The sequence below is a fragment of the Rhea americana genome, unplaced genomic scaffold (assembly GCF_003343005.1).
Source record: "Rhea americana isolate MKP2758 unplaced genomic scaffold, rheAme1 scaffold_55, whole genome shotgun sequence".
NCBI classification, from domain to species: Eukaryota; Metazoa; Chordata; class Aves; order Rheiformes; family Rheidae; genus Rhea; species Rhea americana.
The window spans coordinates 3,705,681-3,726,611 of record NW_028186701.1 but is presented as its reverse complement, the minus strand read 5'-3'; the positions used below and the strand labels follow the sequence as shown (position 1 = coordinate 3,726,611).

At 41.6% G+C, this 20,931-nt stretch overlaps 1 protein-coding gene across 7 annotated transcripts in view; it reads right to left on the bottom strand.

Moving 5' to 3' along the window:
* BACH2 (BACH transcriptional regulator 2) overlaps nt 1-20,931 on the bottom strand; it is a 160,595-nt gene that overhangs the window by 45,147 nt on the left and 94,517 nt on the right. For all 7 annotated transcript variants that reach the window (XM_085318727.1, XM_085318725.1, XM_085318726.1 and 4 more), the window contains one exon: nt 12,533-12,787. In XM_085318727.1, the coding sequence (XP_085174853.1) occupies nt 12,533-12,775 (243 nt within the window). In that variant the 5' untranslated portion in view covers nt 12,776-12,787. The remainder of the gene's footprint in view (nt 1-12,532; nt 12,788-20,931) is intronic.

The window sequence follows — 20,931 nt, the reverse complement described above, 5'->3', positions numbered from 1 at the left end:
TTAGTTACAAAAAAGSCCTTGTAAAAAACTCTGCTTTAAGGGATTTTAATATAGGGAGGGGGAATATATCGGTTGAATAGTAAAAATGACATTGATTTCTTCCACTCTTTACAACAGCAGAGGCACTTTTGAAGTCTCTCACCAATGTACGTGGCACCTGACCCTTTCTCCTCCTCTGCCTGCAATAACAGCAATTTCAAAAAAATTAAAAGAAGCCTAGCTACAATAAAACATCAATTCCTGACAGAGAATATTGAGAGAGGTCTTTAGCATCACTTCATCATTCAAACAAGAGTTAGAAAGAAGTGACAAGAAAGGACTCCCACTCGTATAGCTATGGCAGTTCCTCTCTGAAAAACCAATTTCAGAAAGACAGTAACCGCAACAAATACTTCAGACTAAAACTGTACTGAAGGACTCAGCCGAGAGTCCAAGAGGAGACGATGCCCAGAATCTGGGCCCCAGAGGGTGGGCTCTGCTCTGAACCCTTTGAGTTTGCTGTGAGGAGCAGTTCAAGGAGCACAGAGCCAGTCTGTCCTACCGAACTGCTCGGAGGAGGCCAGAACAGCAACACGTTTCTGGTTCTTGCCAGGGTCACAGTGGCTGCAAACCAGCCGAAGACAGAGGTCAGAGTGAGATCATATTCTTGTCTTGAACAGTTCACCAGCCTTGGTTCTCCTGACCTAGGCTTTCAATTGGCAAGTCCCTGCATGGAGGTGAAATGAATCATGTATGAGAAGATTTGGGCTCATCTTTGAAAAGGAAGCCAAGCTAAAACATGACCAAAGCAACTGCTACTTGTTCTTCCCAATCTTCCAACAGCAACAGATATACTGAAGACAATGAAAGAAGGGTAGAGTTTACTGATTTGAAGATTTTTGCCACTACTGAAAGGTACTCCTTCTGCTTTMGAAATGCTATGGCAACTTGGTAAATATTTACAAGTTTCTCTGGAGAACGGCCCAATTCCTACATCTGCCACGGACACCTCCTTCACTCTTTACTTCCTCACTTCCTTTGACAATTGCGTAGACATCATCTATCCTCACTGACCTGTCCTTATATAAAATAGGCAAAAATGACAAGGATAGATGGAACTAGTAAAAGACTGGCAACTCTCCCTTTTTTGGACCTTGGATTTGACGAATTGATTCAGTTGTTTAAACCATAGCCTTGGTTTGATGTGTCCAGTCTTCTGCAAACTTACAAGTTCAAAGAATAAACAGATACCGGTCTGACTTCATGTCCAGAAAGAAAAGTCACATGCAGAAAGCCATATATGGGAAACACAAAAATCTACAGTCAGATAAAAACAAGATAAAACATTACTTCAATTCAATAGGCAGATGAAATGACTGAAAAAAACCTATCTATCAAAACTTCAATTCCACCCTTCTGGAAGTAGAAATCCACACTGCTCTTCCACGGAAAGCAGAAGGGAAGTTGTCAGAATTGTTTTTATCCAGCTTTTTCCTGTCTTGAAAGGTTACTGGCTTCAAACCTGTGCTTTGAAAGAAACAGGAAATAACTTGAACTTACTCTGTTTTTACTTGACCAAGAATCCCCTGACAGGGAAGTTTTCTCTGAAGGTTGCTCGTGCATATGGAGAGAGAGGTGGCTAGGCATCTTGTACTACTGCTGTGCGGTCAGAGATGGAAAGATACTTTGCTTTCAGAGTTGTTTAAGACTTGTTTCTTACTAGCTGCAGGCCCTTCAAACTGAGGACCACATGTCTGAATTTCAAAGGAAAAGAAAATCATTTCCCACAAATGCTGGCAAAAGCGTTATACAGCCAAAAACGTAACCTCAGCCTGCTAGCTGACACTTTGACGAAAATCCCAGACCACTTCATCAAAAGCATTTTTTCCTGAAACTGAAAACTCTATTGCCAAAGTTTGCATGGACAATTTTTTCTTTAAATTTTAACCTTTTACCTTGAAACATTAACACAGACCACATCCCCACCCATTCTGGGAACATAGTATAGGAGGTATATGCATAAATTAGGGAATTTGGTCATATCACAATTCAAGACAAGCAAACATCAGAGCATTATGAAATGTTTGATGCGCAGCACGCTGGATGTTCACATCCCTTTAAACCATTAGCATAGTTCATGGCAGTTTCATGGCTGCCAGTATGTTTATTTGGATGGTCTCCTTTCTATTTTACTACCTCAATAAAACCACCTCAGCACTGGCTTCAGGAAATACATCTGACACCACAGGAACAGAAGGAAGCACTGAAAATACAAAGCCACCACTGAACTGATCTTAGGTTACACCTGCCAAACCTCTCTGTACTCTTTACAGTAAACCTGTACACTTCAGTTTTTCTTATTTAACTTTCTGGCTCTGGCTAATTGTGCCTCCTAAATCCTGACTAGTGGAAGAAAGAAAAAATGTTTTCCAGGAACTTGTTCCTACACATGACAATAACTCAAAGAAGCTTTTATCTAAATCTGGAGTTTGCAAGCTGTGATGCACAGTCACAAAGAGAAGAGTGAGCTCTCTCACTGAAGTGCTGCTCTGAAACGATGAACAGATGCAGCAGAGAATGATGTGACCTAGAGACAGATGTGTTACCAAACCCAAATATATGTGTACCTAAATATCATAGTTTTGACACCACAACAAAGATGCCTGGTTTTAGGGGGCTTGAAAACCTGCAGCTCCCGTTTCCCAAAATTTATCAGTTCTCAGCGGAAGAGATTGAGACTTGTTAGGTTTCTGCCCATTGTTTGGGACGAATGGGATACCCACAAGTTACAATGATACAGCAAATTTCTTAAAATCTTAAGTATCAAGATTTTTTTTTTTTTAAATGAAGAATTTCTTTCTCAACTTGGGTCTGCAACAGTTTTGTCACTCAGGCAAAAATACCTGAATAAGCATCCTTGGTTGCTTATTATAGTGGTTATTATATACCACTATGCTAATAAGCCCAACCTCCTGGTGAGGAACTGGAAGTTGTTGTAGCAATTCCCCGATTCTCTCTGATCTGCTCCATGCCTCTAAGTCTAGTTTCTTACTGGATCTGCCTCCGCAAGCAGGCCTTATAAATGGCAGTGCACAGGACTTGCACCAACACTTCAGGGATGCTCAGGAAGAAAGCAAAGTGCAGAGCCTGCCCATCTATTACCAGGACTGATCAGCCAAACCAGACAGCATAGTGTGACGATTTTTAGTGGCTCCATCCTCCTCCATGTATTTTGAGAAGTGCTGCAGCTACTGCCAGTCAGAAAATCCTCTCAATGACTACTGTATGCTTAAAAGGTACTGAGGGAAGAAAATGAGACCAAAACGCTGGCTTAGGAGCATAGTCTGAACTTCTGGGTTCAGGTATGCCGGCTGCTCTCTGCCGGTCAGCTTTGCCAGCTGTGTGCTGGCCTCTTCACTTACGTGTGAGGTAGTGTGAACCACAAAGAGCTTAAGGAGAGGTAAACATATTTGAGTGATCCATACAAGGTGACTTAATCATTACCGACCTGATGCACAGACCTGTGCTGTAATTCATATCTGATGCACTGGCTTCTACCACAGCACTCATGGAGYGGGGTGATGACAATATTTGGTTTGTTCACAGGAGACCTCAAAAACATACTGCTGAAGTTTATCTTACCATTATTTAGTTTCCGAGCTGATACCTCAGAATTCCAGCTGTTCAGTCATACCTTGTTTATATAWTTTTTTTTTAAAGTGCTAGTATTGTGCTTCTCTACCTTTCTCACACCAGCTACGACTATTTTAATTCTGGCCCYCAGACTACAGGTAGTCCATAGATAATGGCAGAAAATTCCCAGAGCCATTTCAGGTAGGAACTAGCCTTCTCTTCTCCAGAAGGTCTTCTAAAGCCTCCATCACTGGCTGTTAGGTGTCCCAGAAAATGCACCATACAAACTTGAAGCAAAAAAAATTCTTAAATCACAAAAATTAAAAAGAGATGATTCAACTATTTCTGTGTGAGGGAATCAGACAATTACACTCACTGCATATTCTGATGCCATCAGCTCTTACAAGCTTATGTTAACCATAGTGAAGGACAGAAAGGTTTATTAGCACATTTGATCTATGTTATCTTAAGATCTTAAATTCCAGACAGCTACATCTGTGTCAATTTCTAATAAATGAACAGTAACTTCTGGAAAGAGTTCCTTAAGCATGTCCCTCTGAAAGGTAATTTGCCTTAAACATCTGCAACAATGTGGGGTCCCACATATCACTGAGTAGTTTGTTGCTAAAAACACATGCCAAATTTTGAGTTGAATTTACTCTGGCTTCAAAACAGCTGCCAGTGGCTCTCAAGGTATCTTTCGCCAGTAAACTAAAACATGTTTCCTAGAGATATGCCTGACACTTCCTTATCACTTAAGTCTTTAAACAACCACCCAAGTCTCCTCCCAATCTCTTTCAGTCAAATTAAATCTCATTTTAAAATAATCAAAGCCTTAGCTAGGAGGATCTTTACTTTAACCAAGTACAGCTGTTCACTTTTATTTATTTTACTCAAGTAAGCAAAAAGTGCCCAGTGATGTAGTTTTTAGTAGTGTTAGTTGAGCTGGAACATGGAGGTGTTTGCTGGCAGCTTCCTATGAAAGTGGTACAGATAAAAATTCAATGTTGCACAAAAGTGCTAAATTGGAATAAACCAGCCATTCCTCTGCTCAGAGCTTTCATTGCACATATAACAGAAAGTATGTCTGCTAACTGCTGTAATCACCTTCTCCTTCAAAAAAATTCCAGTATATTTCACAAAGACTGTGTCAATCCCAAATCCTAGTGTGGTTAAATTGCCTTCTGTTCACCTAAAACCTATATTTCACTTCCAAATTGAACTTCATTTCCTCTTCTTAATGTTTGACGACTGCTACAATGCATCATTTAAATACTTGCCATATTCTACTCCAAAATATGCTAAATATCACCAGCAGCTGATAAGAACAGCCAATATGACATTATTCACTGGGGAAACTTGCCAAAAAGTACAATATAAAGATAAAGCCTTATCCTCTCTGGGTCTTGGGAACACTGATGAAGCTGAGCTTTGTACTGGGATCAGAAAGTCCCTTACAGGTTGTGATCTTGCATCAGTGAAGCTGAGGGGTACTTTATTAAGAATATGACCTGGGCCTTACCCACCCATTATTCAAATAGCAAAAGGACAGTCTGTATTTCTGAACTCTTAAAGGAGCAGATATTTATTCTTCCTGCATTAAAGCAACTTTTTAGAAGGGGAAAAAGGAAAGGTATGTGAATCGAAGGGGAGCAGGGAGGTGAGGAGATCAGTGAGACTGCAGGGTCAGCGGGCTAACAAACAGCATTGAAGAATGATGCACAGTCATGGTTAAGCCACCTCATTTTTAGTCAGGCCAAAATACATTTTTAATACACAGGCCTCCCGTTAACATGCCAAAATACACGTTTACGGCTTCTGCTCATGCCTTTAGCACAGTCCATCCCTAAGATCTACTTTCCAGGACATAGTTAACATTTTAAATTGTGTTTGTGATTTGTGAGAGGGAAAGTTTCCACATTACAAACTGTGTTTTCAATAGCAAGTGCAATCACAGTCAATCAGCCAGATTTACATCTAGAAACAGGCATGATTCTAACAAAGGCAATGAAACAGAGTCCACTTATCGCAGTGGTGAATTTCATTCTGCGCATTAATCTCAATTTCCACTTTTATAGAACATTTTTATAGGCTTATGTGAATAAATAAATAAATAGTACAACTACCAGCAGAGTTATTTCAGATTTTTCAATAACTCAAAGGAGTTACTTCAGATTTCCTCCCCTTAATATGGATGTATACCATACATCCATATGTATGGATGTTTGTTTTTTTTAAGCCTAAGTCTCTTCACAACAGATATGCATGTTACTTTTCTGCTGTGGAAAAGATCAAAAAAGAAATAGCACTAGTGAGACATCACTCGTCAGAAAAYAGTGGAAGTTAAGATATGCATAATGAAAAGTGTGCAGCTAGTTTCTTCATCAAACTTGAGGCATGAAATATGATGCAGTGCTGGAAGCCTTCGCAGTGAGACATGGGTGGAATTTCATTTTACATCTTGATGGTTTCATTTCTGTTTTATTACTCAACTGCTAGAAACAAAACACCATGTTTGTACTTTGCACTGTGCTGCACATGCAACACACATTAAACAACATGCAACACACATTAAACAACAGACACTTCTGTCTCATGGTTTCTCCTGAATTAGTATTATGTCACTTAAGATTTTAGAATGTACCTAAACGCTCAGTTGTATTTTTAATCCAGACACACAGTCTCCAGCAATCCTTGTGTTATGAGTKTCAGCACTGTGAACAAGCATGAATAATAATATATGCCATAGGATGAATTTAGGAAATTAAAGAGACCCCACTTCCATCCATATGAACTCACTGAAGTGGCATTGGTGAGAGACTGAAGTGTAAATGAGTTTGAAGCCCAGTGGATACAACCTCTTCTCACTATTCCCCAAAAGGTCTGCAGAGAAAGGGAGAGGTGGTAGCAGGACACTCTCAGATCACTGCAGTCTCCTGAGTCAAAAGCAAAAATAATTCTGGCCAGTATTACAACCTGTGAGGAACATCAATAGCCGATATGGTCATGTAAAGAGAAAATCACATTAGTGCTTCCTGTTCCTCAAGAACAAAATGTAGCTATTCTTCATACTGCTTTTTCAAGTCCCAAATTAAAAGTCTTCAGTTGTTCCCTGCATCACAACACTACCCCTCCACCTGGAAAACAGGTCTTCCAAGCAGACATTTACTTCTTACTCTCTTTGCTCCTCTTTCCCACATTTATCACCTCTTTCACTCCATGTCCCTCTGCAGAGTATTCCCAGCTCAGCCACTGAATTCTTTAAATACATCACATTCATATGTATACACAGTACACACAGAGAGGAAAGAGACAACATTAAGAGAATATTGTTTATTTCTAGAGAGATAAAAAGGATGAATAATCACCTTTAGCCAGCAGGGTTTGTAATAGCTGACCTCCTGCATCCTGCCTTTGATTTTCCCTTGAACCCAACCATCTTTTGTTGGCTAATTCCCAGCATTTTTTCCTCAGGCTGGCAGGCTGGCATGGATGGTTAACAGCTGCCAGTATTTCTCGGCCCTGACAGTTAAAAACTACACTAATGTAGATGCCTGGCTCAGTCCCACCAAGGGTGCTGGATGCCTTCACTTTCCAACACACTCAGCTTTTGCCAGCCATGAACTTGAATCTATCTCCTGTCCTGCCTTTCTCCTTGCAAAGATTAACTATTGAAGGAGTTAACCCATGGAAGCTCAAGAAACAGATGATAGATTTCACAGGGCTAGACATTGTGGGGGAATGGCAGATTTCTCAGCAGCTTTTAGCAAGCAGTAAAATAATAATAATGCAGAGCAATTTGGTACGTGGTGTATGCTAACATACGCTTAACATTATTCTGCTAAGAGCCAGAAAGAGTGCACAGAGAAACGAACAAAAAGATCCCTGCGAAATGYATCCCACCACCTCTTCCTAAAAGAGATGATGCTTCCCTTTGCCTCTTGAAAGATTTAAGCCATAGACAAGTCAATTTAATCCTTTTGTGCTAGGAATGGAACATTTCTTGCATATAGTCCCTTGCACAGAAGAAAGTCACCAGTGAGCACCTTTCTAACCAGATTCAAGGAATTAAAAGGTTTACAGATAAACCTAAGCAACCTACTTGAGGAGCAATTTGTTTTTATGATACAAATGATAACACTAGACCAGTGCTACAGAAAGCCAGGCCTAATATTTCAGAAGATCTATGCTTAGCTTTGCTAGAGAGAGAGGCACGTGGTGCCCTGAAGGCTAGAGCGATTTGCAAAGATTTTTTCAAACATATACCCCAAAGTCATGAAAATCCCAACAGCAAAGTCGAGAGGGCTGCAAAAATTCACTGGTGCACAAAGAGATTGCCTGAAATCCAGATCCATTAAGATTAGGAAGTAAGTTCTCTCCTCTGCCAAAATTTATTCCAAACATGAATGTCTGGAGCAAAAGCTGACTTCTGGATTCTAGCTCTGAATGTTTCAGCCACCTTCTCACCTGCTTTTTTCTTTAAGCTTGGGAATCTTGTAAGCTACAGGACTCTTATGCAACCAAGGGGTTTTATTTACTGTTGCTGTTTTAACATTTTCACCATTTAAATGAAACCTCAGTTTTCAGAAAACAAGTGAATAAGATGTTTGCACAGATGGTGCTCTTCTGTCCAAAGTCCAGCCTTCAGCTTGGCAGAACAGAATTGCTCCCTGCGCACTTCTATTAGCCAAGCAAGGCAGGTAATAATAGTGGATAAAACGCCTATTCTAAGAAGCACTGGCTCCTTCTCAAGCAACGTAGAGTACCACTACAGCATGAATGACTCAATCATCTGCTCAAGAGCTATTACTTGCAGCGATGAAGCAATGTTAATTGGATAATGGCTTGCTGCCAGCTAATATTGGCATGACCTACAATACCCTTGGCTGACAGCCGTATATGTCTCTCTAACTCACCTTTTTTTTTGTAATCTCTATGGGAAGTGGAAAGCATTAAAAAGCCCTCCTAAGTGCCATTTAACTTCTTATCATGAATTAAAAGCTTAATTAAGTGCCTTGTTACAGGAAGGAAGACCAGTTTTTGTGATTAAATAAAAGAAAACAACAGTTAGGGGTATGGATTGAACGAGTAACTTTACAGCTTAAAACTCAGTTCTTGGAAAATATGAATCTGGGTTGCACTTAACAACAGCTGCTTGAAGATGACTGAAATACTGCTGAAAAATACCTTGGGTGAAAAGCACATGCGGTTCTACTAGTTTAGCAAAAGTTGCAATTAAGGGAAAAGCTTAAATGTTAGCAGCTAAAGAGGTGTACTTTTTAYTAGTTCTACTCACCTGCAGTTGAAACACTTTATTGCTCTAACTCTATTCTGAGTTCTGATATATTGCCCGCCATTGCCACCTCTGAGCATTTGTTATCACATGGCTGTTTTTCCAAGAGCTTATCTACACACTAAAACACATTGCTTTAACAAAAGGTGTAGTATGAAATCAAATTACTTAGGCTGGCACGAAAGACTTTATGGAAACTCTTCAATCAATGCAAAATTAGTTGCACACTAAGTTAGTTTAAGTTGATTAGGAGAGAGTTTGAACTAATGCACATCAAGCTACACTTGAACTGACCTGAAATGTCTAATATGAGGTTTTACACTGGTTTAAAACGCAGTAAGTTCAACTAGTCCCAATTCTGTGTGTGTACAATGTCTCCCAACTGAAATGCCCTATTTTTATACCAGCTCCAATATCAAATCTTTGAGAGTAACAACAATGTCCATTCTCCATGATTGTGCATTTTCACAGTTTGCAAACTACACTAGAATTTAAAATGCAGCGCTTGTATGATTGACTTATAAATATTTTTCTTAGAACTGATTGCTACCTTTGGAAAAGTATTGAACTATCAGCACTATATTTAAAAATGATTTGCAATCTGTCCTTCTGGTAACGTATTAACAAAAAGTGATCTGTTTTTCGTAAACACATTGGAACTAAGTACTTATGGTAATCTCAAAGCCCAAAAAAGCCACTGACCCAGGACATTGATTTTCAACTTCTGTTTGAAATGTTTCCACTGGTAGTATAACTCCTTACACGACAAATTAAGTCAATTCTCACAAATACTTTTAGAACTAGTTCACAAGTTCCCAGGGTTCTGCAGGCCACAAACTAGAAAACACCCTTCTAATTTATGTTAATGAAAAATAAATGATGATTCTTCTCCTTATCAGCTCTTAAGAACAACAGTGCTTTATTCATTTTGTAAGGAGCGCAGACACTCTTCTTGGTGGCATTTTGCATACGTAAGCGCAGGCACTTACCCAAGTACACAGCATTTTGAAGGRCAGCAGCACCACAAGCAGGGAGATGTGTGCCTTAATCAAGCAATAACTGAAAAATATCTAACTGAACTAGGCAGATCTCTGTACCTCAAATGACTAAGAGTTGTGAGGAAACTAGTCACTGTGCAAATTAGATTCCATGGAGTTATCAGAAATTAATTTGCATGTGGAAAATATCTGCACTGCTAGGCATTAGTAACTGTAGGTACCCTTTTTCTTTAGGCCAAGAGTTCTTTTCCAGTCCGAAAAAGTTAAAGCCTTGGTGCTCTGCAACTGATCTAGGCATATGGCAAAATAATGGTACAGCTTTCAGGTGGAGCATGACGGTTTCAGAGTATTGAATTAAGAATTAGACTATTTTCTTCTGCAAATCCACTGACTTCAGTGGAGCTACAACAGCAGACAATTTAACCCTAATTCACTAGAGCTTTTTGATCTTTCAGGGAGATATATTTTAAAATGTAAAATCCCAATAATTACACTTCATTTATCTAAAGAGGATTCACTTAAACAGGATCCCTTTATGGTTGGACCGGAGGATTTTTTTTTTATGTAATATCTCACATAAGATATACAAAACTTCACATTTTAACCATTTTGTCATTTGAACATAGGACTGTGTCACCAAGCCCAGTTCCCTGGMCATGCAGGCAGATACAAGATGATCCTTTTGCAAACGGGGTCCCACCCACTCTTGCCACTGGCTGCCTGCCTCAGCCCCTCATCGCTGCTACAACCCAAAATCTGCTAATTTCAMAACTAATTTTACTTTTTAAAAGCCAGTTGATGCCAGCCAATCCTTGTGTCGACACTGTCATTTAGTCTTAAAGAGAAATTCTGCCCCTGTCTCATGCCCTCTGCCTACACGGAGTGGTAGCTGGGTGCACTCGAGGCTGAACCAGTCAAGGTCTTTTCTTCTCCTCCTTTAAGCCAGGCTCATTCTTCTCATCCTAGTCACTCTTCTCACATGCCTACATCCTAGCTTGAGTTTCAGTGACTCTCCCTGATCTATCCAGAGCAGTGTCACACCTGGTATCCAAGCAGTCCCTCAAAGGCTTTGCAGAGCAGCGCGGACTCCCTCGTGTCTCCTCTGTACCACCCCACCCCATGTGCTCTGTGACCTCTCTGCTCCCACTCTCACTCTGCAGYGCAAAAGCCGGGTGGCACTGACTGAAACACCGTTCTTCCGCTGGAAATTATTAGTGGACACCGCGCAGAATCATASTGTGCATCCTAGCGTGTCCGCTGCGATACATCTCAACTCTTATGCAAAATGTCTGGGTTAAAATTTCTTCATGAGTAATATTCAGTGTCAAGACTCGTGAAGTCACACTTGGTGACCTATTTCTTTTCATACCCTCCAACTTGTGCCATGACAATGTCATGACACCACTAGAGTCTCAGGAGAGCTACCTCAGAGGGGAAAAAGGTGCGTGACACTTCAGTCACCTGTCATGATTTAAAAATATATAGTACTTAGTGGGCTTTAAGCAAATAATGTTGGAAAAGATGTTCACCTCGCTCTGTACACCAGAAAWCCTTCCTGTTGACTGAGTGCCTTCGCTTCCCTTGGGGACATCAACATCCCTCGAACTACAAGCTCCAACAGGACATCCCGGGGCAGGCAGTGCTGGCACCACAGGGAGACCCTTCTGGCAGGCGGCGGCAGGGCCGCGCGGGGGGACGCGGCGGGTGGTGGCGGGAGGATCTGTCAGCAGCTGAGCGCCTCCCCTCTCCTCGCGGCAAAGCCACCGGCGTGCCCGGCGGCAGCTCTGATATCACAGGCTTAGGGCTGTGAGGAAATTACACTGGGGGTGGAAGTCAGCCAGCGAGATTTTGTGGTAAAACAAAGTAAACTTTCCAGTGAGGTATGTATTTTCTACATCCCTTTGCTTCCTGCTGCGTGAGCCATTCTGCACGAGAAAAACCTTGCTTTTTGAAAGAATTTGCTCAGCTTTGCTTTCTTAGTGGAAAACACATGTCCCGAAGCAGTTAAATCCCAAACTAGTTGTGCGGGGAAGAGAAAGGAAGCTAGGCTGAACGAGATACAGGAAAGGGGAAAGACAAGAACAAGGATATGAGCTGCTGGAAAGGGGTGGCTAGCAACGAGACTCCAAGCAACGTGACAGTTTAAATATTTTTTAACAATAACCTGCTGTCTGACAGCCAAGTGACCGCTTTCAAATTTCCTGTCTGGAGAGCCAGAGGAGTATCAGGGCACTGATAGCGTACTGAATGAAGCTACAGTAATTAAGCGACCTCTGCGCGGCTACTACCCTTTCGGCCGCGGTGAGAACGGCAAGCTGCAGCGCTTTAAGGCTGTGCTAGAGTAACTGTTAGAAACGCTGGCAGGTTTCGCTTTCCCCCAGCAAGGAAGGCTGCGTGAGTACGTTGATTCTTTAGCTCCCCAAGGGCTTCCAGCAATTCGCAAGCAACCCAAAACGCAAAAGAAAAAAAAAAAGAGAAAGGAAAAAACGATAGCCCAGCAGCAGCTGTGCCGCRGGAGGGCCCCGAAAGCCGTGCCGCCTTGCACCTCGGCGGAGCCCGAAATGGGTTTCCTCGCTGCGTGGCAAAGAGAGGACGGGGTCTACGGCTGAGAAACGACGACATACTGTACCTCTTCTGGCAGGCTGACAACCAGGTCATTTTCCGTCTGCCCTACCAAGGCCTGCAAGAAGTATTCGCTGCAGGCGGCCAGCACAGCCCGGTGGGCGCGGAACTCCTTCCCTTCCACGACCAGAGTCACATCACAGAGAATATCCTGCTTCCGCTGGTCATTCAGGCACAGGAGAATATTGGTACAATGCACTGTTGACTCATACACATACATGGGGGATTCAGTCTTCTCATCCACAGACATTCCGTTCACACCCTGCAACACAAGAACAAACAAACAGGCGGTAAGGAGAAACGCAGCCGGCGGGCGCCCGCGGTTAGCGCGCTCCGAGCGCCGCGGCGAGGTTACGTCATCTTCTCYGGGTCCGGCACGGTTGCGGCGGCACAACCGCCGAGCGGCACGTTAATTCTTAGTCAGAACAAGTTGCTCGGGGAAGGGAGCTGGAAGGGCGTTTGTGTCATCGGCTCGCAGTCCGCCGCACTTCGATTAGCAGGTCTTGCTCTCCTCCCTCCTCCTCCTCCTCCCTCCAGACCCTCCCCTTGTAAAAGCCAAAGTAGAGTTCAGGCTGGAATGAGAGCGCTTTCCTCAAAACCCTTCGACAAACTGCTGCGCATCTGCAACTCTCAATTTTGGAGATGCGATAAAATTACAGGGGAAATTTCAGAAGACTGCAGCAAAAATAAGCGAGAGTGACATTTGGGTCTTCTAATAGCGAAAAAAGACTTTTGTCCTTGCTTCTCTCATTTTCACATTAAGGGGGAAAACCCTTGAAAACTCAGCCTGTACTCAAGTGGACAGTGCTCCACGTTTACCCTGAAGACTTCTGCTCAAATGAGAAGGAAGGTGGAACTGCACTTGGTGAAGACAAGTCACTAACTACAGTGATCTAATTTCTCGATAGGAATTAAAGATATTTTACACTTTAAGGGGGAGAGCAAGGGTTTTAGTGGCTTTAGAAAAAATTCATTTCCAGGTATAGCTAAGGCAACACACATTCGCTGGTGGTTTAATGTCATTTACAGAAAAGGGCACTTTCTGAATTCCAAACTCATATGCATAAGAAATCCCCTGACCTATGTGGAACTCCAGCTAAAGGTGGCAGGGCAGCGTGTGGGTGCTGGGGTTTGCTCCTGCCTCGAGATAAGTTGTAAGTGTCTGTGTACTGACAACAGACCAGACATTTGTAGGATGTAGAATATTCATTACAGCTGAATTGGGAAGTTCCCAGCCTGTTGTTCTGCAATTTCTGACATATATAGAACTGTCTACGCCTTTGAACATGGGGAATAGACTTCTGGTGGTGGTGGTGGTGGTGGTGGGATGTCAACTTCCCCAAGTACCCCACACTACCTGAACACCATTCACTCTTGGACATGCTGAAGTAATTTTTCTCTTACCCAAGAACTTTCCACCGAGCAACTAACTGAATCCTGTTTGCTCTGTTTTTCCCGTTTTAAGTCCTCTGACTAGAAGAGTGCCAAATCTGATGCTGCACCTGAATGCACTGCCTATCCCACAACAAACCGAATACACTTGTTTTAAGGCTTATATTGGAAAAGGGATTATTTTATTTGTATGTATTATTCTAGCAAAAGACTATCATTTTTATTTTCCCCATATGACTGCATAAAGACATATAAAAGATGTGCACACGCAGAAAGAACAACTGAAGTTTTCCAGGCTGAAGCAGAACAAACTGATGACTAAGTTGGCAAGAATGTGCAAGTCACAGACTAGAAAATCACGTCTTAGTTTAAAAAGAAAAATCTGTCAAAGACAATAAAACGACAAAACTGGTCCTCATGCACTCCACTTTCTCASCTGTGAAGTACTTATATATTAGGCTTAATCTGAACGCTGCTACTTCTGACCACAGTTGCCAGTCTTCTGAGATCTGCTGCTGAAAGGGAAGTTCTGCACACATGAAAACTTCAGGTATTTTAAGGAATTACTTACTTTCCTCATCACAAACAACAGCAGCACTCTGTGAGGTGAGATTCGGACGTATACTGTGCAAAGGCTTACAAACCACGGTATTTTGGCATAAGACTACTGTGCTGCAAATATCTGTCTGACTATTGTAAAAAGTGGAAGCAGAATTTCTCCTTTGTTCCTTTGTTAAAGTGGATCTTTAAGCATTTTCCTTTTATTTTAGAATTTATGAGCACACAAGTCCCTACAAAATAACTTCAAATTATTTCTCTTGCCATACATTCAAACCAGGATACCCTTTTCTTAAAGTTGTAATTCAGATGATACCAAATGATACTAGTAATCTAGCCAAGGATGGATTAAGAAGATCTGCTTGCTACTTGTAAATATATACTAAACTTCTAAAAAACTCCAACTTCTCTAGCTTTATAGGAGTATTTATAAGASAGAGGCTACAATGACTTTTTTTACAAAACAGGCATTTTTGTCAACATTACAAAAGTATAATATTAATGGATTTCTTAATGGAATGCTTACAACTTCTCTTTTACTGGTATTTTCAGTATTTACTGCTGACTCAAGCGGTTTCRGGGTATGCAGCTGAAACGTCTACGTTAGAAAGAGCCAATATCAAGTATCCCTTCAGTGAATTTTTATTTACAGCAAAGATACAAAATCTATCTGTATATATTAGAGGAAGAGACTTTTTTTTATGTTACAGGTTGGCTTTCTTAAGCAGAAGAAAATTAACTAAATTCTTATTTTTTTTCTCATGAAGTGAGACTGGTGAGAAGAATAGACAGCAATCATTTTACTAGCACTACAGTAAGGTAAAAGAGAAAATGATACTTAGCTCATCCTACTCAGAGATTTCTGTATAACTGAACTCTGATGCTAACGATAATGTTACAGTGAGGTTCTAAGTGGTCACTCTTGCGTGCTACGAAACGCAAGAGTTTACAAGAACAATCTAGTGGGAAAATCTGAGAGTTGCAAATGACAATGCAATGGGGAAAGCTTTTCGAATATATTTTTTTTTCAGGCACGTCTTATGCCTGTAATGTCTGAGATGATGACGAAACGTCCAAGAAGTCTGAAACCTGGCAGGTAATGAACAGAAAATCAATTACATTTTTACYCTTTTTTTAAAAAAACCCTTTGCCTGAAATTGCACTCCTTTTTTTTTACAGTAATAGTGCAATTTCTGTGAATCAAACACTGAATTTGGTTACTAATCAGTAATTTCCTTCTTTTTATCTATAGCTCTCATTAAGAGGAGTACTTTTTAAATTTGGTTTTAAGCCCTGTAAGGGCTGCAAATACCACGGMGTATTTCCCCACTGGTGAGTGAGCCTGTTTTCTATGCTAGGAAATGTGATTGATCCAGTACTGCAGCTGCACGCTCCTGCTCCGGTGGTCACTAGCTAGGCTCCTGGAAAGGACCTCAATCCCGCTGCTCCGWTTGCTAAGGTGTTTCTAAGACTCTGGCAGCCTTTAATTGCAGCTGCGACTTTGTGAGAGCCTCTGACAACCCAGGGCTTCCTGAAACCAGCTCCATGACACGCTTCTGGCACCCTGTAGGGTTGCCTTGGCCGGCGGCTGCAATCTCGGTCAGGCACAAACTTCCCCTYGCTGTGCGCCTGGCCACCTCCGGAAGCACACGGAGCCCCGAATTGCGCACAGGGAAGCCAGGACCATCTATTTATCAGCTTTTGATGTGTCAACACAAGTGATTTACTGTCTTCCCCTCTCTGCGATCTAGAGGAGATTGAGTGACCTCCAGGCATGAGGCGTTTCCTGTCCAARAGGGCTTTATCCTGCAGGATGGGAGCAAGGTGGTGAAGCCCTGCACTGAGAAAGGCATTGTTCATTTTCATGGAGAGAGGGTTGAGAGTGCCAAGAGGGCACCTTAGGGCTTTGGCGTGAAGCAGTAAGAAAGTTGGCATGTAGCAGTAAGAAAGTAACCACAATTCCATCTTTCTTCTTCCTCCCCCCAKAAGAGAAAAGCAGAGATCAGGTATTAATCCTGAACTCTGATGCAAGCAGGGGTGAACCCTCTCATACAGAATTAATTCAAAATGCATAATTTTTTGCTGAACTCAGTATTATGCTGAGCTTGCAGAACCTTCTTCATAGAAATGATTGTAACACACTTGCTACTTCTTTCAAACTGAAGACAGAATGACTTAGCAAGCCTTTCTCTGGCTTGAAAGAACATGCTATTTGTTTGCATATAGGTCAACATACTGCCAGAAAAAGCCTCTTCGAAACAAAAGTTTCCAGAAACTGGCAAGAACTATTGTGGGCAAGGAAAGCACCACCAAAACCTCACACAAAAAAACTGCTAAAGGGCAGCAACTGCAGCAAAGCAAACCGGAACTCTGCTTACATGGTACTTCCACAGAGACTGGTGGGAGATCCCTCAGAGCCTTCTGCATGGCTAGCAAGGAGGAGCCACACTAAGTGTCAAGAGACCAAAAAAACTGCTCGTGGAATATCCAGATCACTTACGTCTGTAGGAAGTTATCAAATGGGCTGGCATTCTCCAAGAACTTAYGAACAAACTGGCTGAGCCAAAAACCAGCTCCAGCCTGGCAAGATTAGAGAGCAGGCAATGCAGCGTCTGTTCTTAAAGGGATGCATCAGGAAGAGAAAACCTTATCCCCACAGACCAGAAAGTCTTGCTTCAGATCTGGGTTAATTACATGAAAAGGTAAATCTAGATCATGGCGGAGTTACAGAACACTTAACCAAGCAAATTATCATCATGACAAAGCAGCATGGCTTCTGCAAAGGAAAAGTCGTGGCTCTGATCTGCTCTATTAGAATTCTTGAAGTGTGTCAAATTAGSAGTAAGGAACACTGGTATATGTAATTAGTGTTGACTTTCAAAAATCCTTTGATAAAACCTTTACAAAAGGCTGCTAGAGAAGCTCAATTGTCACAAGGTGAGAAGTTGTACTAGATTGGAAAGTACTTAAGCTAAACTATGTTAAACAGAGCAGTGATACACGGTCCATTTTCAGCAGGTGAACTGTGAAACACTGCAAGACAGGACACAGCAGCAGCATCAGTTGACAGCTGTCTACAGCCACACCACTCTCAACATATCCAAGTTCATCTGATCTCTGAAGCTCTGCAGGTGCATCAAGAAGATGGAGCCAGACTCTGCACAATAGTACACWGTGGGATGACAAGAGACAATGGACATAAGTTGAAATAAGAGAGGTTTTTGACTAGGTATCAGGAAAAACTGAGAGACAGGTCGCCTGGAGATGTTGTGCCATCTCCATCCTTGAAGACTTTTAGGGCCAGACTAGACATAGCCCTGAGCAAGCTGGTTTGATCTCCAGCTGGTCTCTCTCTAGCCAATCTGCACTGAGCAGGAGGTTGTATTAGACCTCCTGAGATACCTTCCAAAATGAATTATTCCATGACTGCACATTTATCAGAGACCCAAAAGTCCACAAATGTCAGGGAGACTGAAAATTGATACAACCAGGTTCAAATGTCAAAGTTAATATGGATTGTTGGGAATTTCAGAAAGACTTAATACAACAAAGAATTAAGTCAATGACAGGATGACAGACTATATCCAGGACAATCTATTGTACACAGGTGGCAAATAGAACGAAACATAATTTAAGCAACTAATTGATTCTTCACAATCAATGTGGAATCTCTCAGGAAGAAGAAAGCCCGGAGCCTCATCACCTATTGCTTTAAGGGTATCCAATAAAGTTAGGCTCAAAGGCAGGACTAAGAAAGAGAAAACTGAAAAGAGAAGCGACATTTTCTAGTCACTTGTAGTGCAGTGTGTCCATACCCAATTACTAATGTTAAAAATCGGAGAAAAGAAATCCTCAGGAGGACAATGGAAATGATTACTGGTGAGGGAAGAGAAAGAGCCCTTCTAAAGACAACATGGACAATTGATTTGATAAAGAACAAACAAATAATGCAAAATAGAGTATGAAAGGTCAAAGCAGCACTGCTACTTATTGTTTCTGATGTTACAAATACAAGAGAACACCCCGTAAAAGAAGTAAGACAGCTGCAGAGCTTTTAAAAAGAAAAGCGTTGATTCCTGACCATATTCACGTACTGAAATTGTACTCTGCACTACAGAGGAAGATGCTTTGGAGGATTTTGTTTTGTTTTTTGGGGGGGATATTCCACTGTAACTGCAAAAACCCCAGTCTGTGGAAATGACCACCCTTGCAGGTTCCTGGGGCAAGAAACTTGTAAAAGGATTAGTTACATCTCAYAAAACATCCATGGCCGCATTAATCATGATACAAGTTCACATAGGATGAGAATTTGCATGCTTTGGGGCACTGGTCAACAACAAACTGCCTGGGGAGATGAAGCTGTCTGTCTTCTGACCATCCCACCACTGTCTACGAAAGTGATTACCTGACTGATGCCAACACAGGTGAAAATACAAACTTGGCCTCTCCACAGGTGCCTCCTTGACCACTCACCCACCYTGCACCCCCATAAAAGGTGCACAGGCTGCAGCGGAAGGGTCCTCACTGCCCTTCTGCAGCAAAACACCAGCAAGGAAAGCGACGGTGAAAAAATGAGCCATAAGGCCATCTTGAAGCACAAGATCACTTTGCATCCYGAGAGGTGTAAGCCCTGTATCAGGGCCACAGGAGTGTGCACAGGACTCCCAAGAACTTCACCATAAAGGCAACAAGGCCTTATTGGTATCTCGTCATTACGTCTCTAACACAGTTTAGCACGGAGGTCAACTGAAAACACTGTGTGATTTCCCACTGAGGAACTGGAGTACCAATGACACTGTTTTGCACTGACTCAGTGTAAAATGAACTGTACGTTTAGCTTGGAAGCATATGCTAGGGCTCACATTATATCYTGGTATACAAGGTGACCCACAGCTCTCTCCTGATCGTGTTATGAGAGGAATAACACTGGACAACAGTTATTTTTAGTCCCATTTCACAGACTTCCAACCAACTCATATAATAAAAAGAAGACACTTAGAAATAACTTGAAGCAGACAGCTTGAATACATATAAGGCTCTTTGGTCAGAGGTAGCTAGGCAGTCTGCACAGCAAATTTGCATGTAAATATCAAATAGTATTTCTTTTCAATAGGACACAGAGTATGAAAAATGTTCTTGTGTTCTGAGGTTTTCTACCAATTTATTTTTTCTACTAATTTAGCAAAAGGCACTAGAGAAAAAAAAAAAAGGCCGTGAGGGGAACGGTTACCTCACATGAAAACAGTTACCTCCAATCCAGCGACGATAAAAGGAGCATCACTTTCTAACAGTGATGATAAAGTAGAGCAGAACTAGTACCTCTGACAAATGGCAGCAAAAYCACATTAGCTTTGACACCTTTTAGGGACAAACATGCACTGTTCTTAAGTAGCAAGTGGGAGGAAAATATTTTTCTAGGGCTTCCTTCCCCRTCTCCCAGTATATTTTTCTATGAAAAGACTCATTTTATGCAATCAACACTTTGCTATTAAAGAACCTTATCAATAACTGACACTTCAGAGCTCCTAAAATGACCATCAGGATAATTGGTTATTGCGATCTCTCAGTTAGAGATGTAATAACAAAGGATATGATTATACTGTCACTGCTTTCCTTTAAAAGAAACTATTGAAAGCTAATGATTAATTCACCATTTTTGAGAGCTTGCTGTAATGGCAGGAGACTAGATACAAAGGTCTCTTCAGTGAGCCCATTATTCAATTAATAAATGCTGAATACCAAGCAGTCATAGTCATATGAAACTCCCAAGAACTGTGTGAATTTTTAACCAATTAATTATCAATTACAACATCATAAAACACCAGCACAAAAATAGAAATAATGAAATTTAATTATACATTATTCTTCCTAGTTGCTGCAAATACTATACAAGACTGATTTTGATTAATAATTCATACAGCAATAAAGTATCAGGAAAGATAATTATACAGTGCCACAATTCTCACACTGATTTCTGTAATTACAGATTACAACAGTGTTAGCAATTTAAAAAGGTTAGGGAGCAGTAGTAATTTGCTATGTCATCCTCAGCAATATTAATGTCTTCTTCTTTGAGCACCCCAGATAATTGAAAACAGAATAACGGACCATCAGGCTGCAYGGGCTTGCCTACTGCCAAACATACTGCGGGTGCCAGAACCATTAGCAAGAATGTCTTCAGAAATGAGCTTTTCACATTGTTCAAGGAACTTCTGCCATAAAGCAAAAGATATACAGCCAAGCGGAGAAGACATTACAAAGTGTTCTTCTTTGCCAACTGGGGACATGCATCGCTGCTAGCTCAGCCACGGCTGACATTGCTGACCCTGCTGCCTCAAAGCAAGATCTTCCCTTGACCATGAGCGGAAGGAAGATCTTAAGGAGTAATGCAAACAGAATTTAACCGCAGGTGCACTGCAGGAGGAGGCTAGCCAGGTACGCAGCAGGGTGATGGAT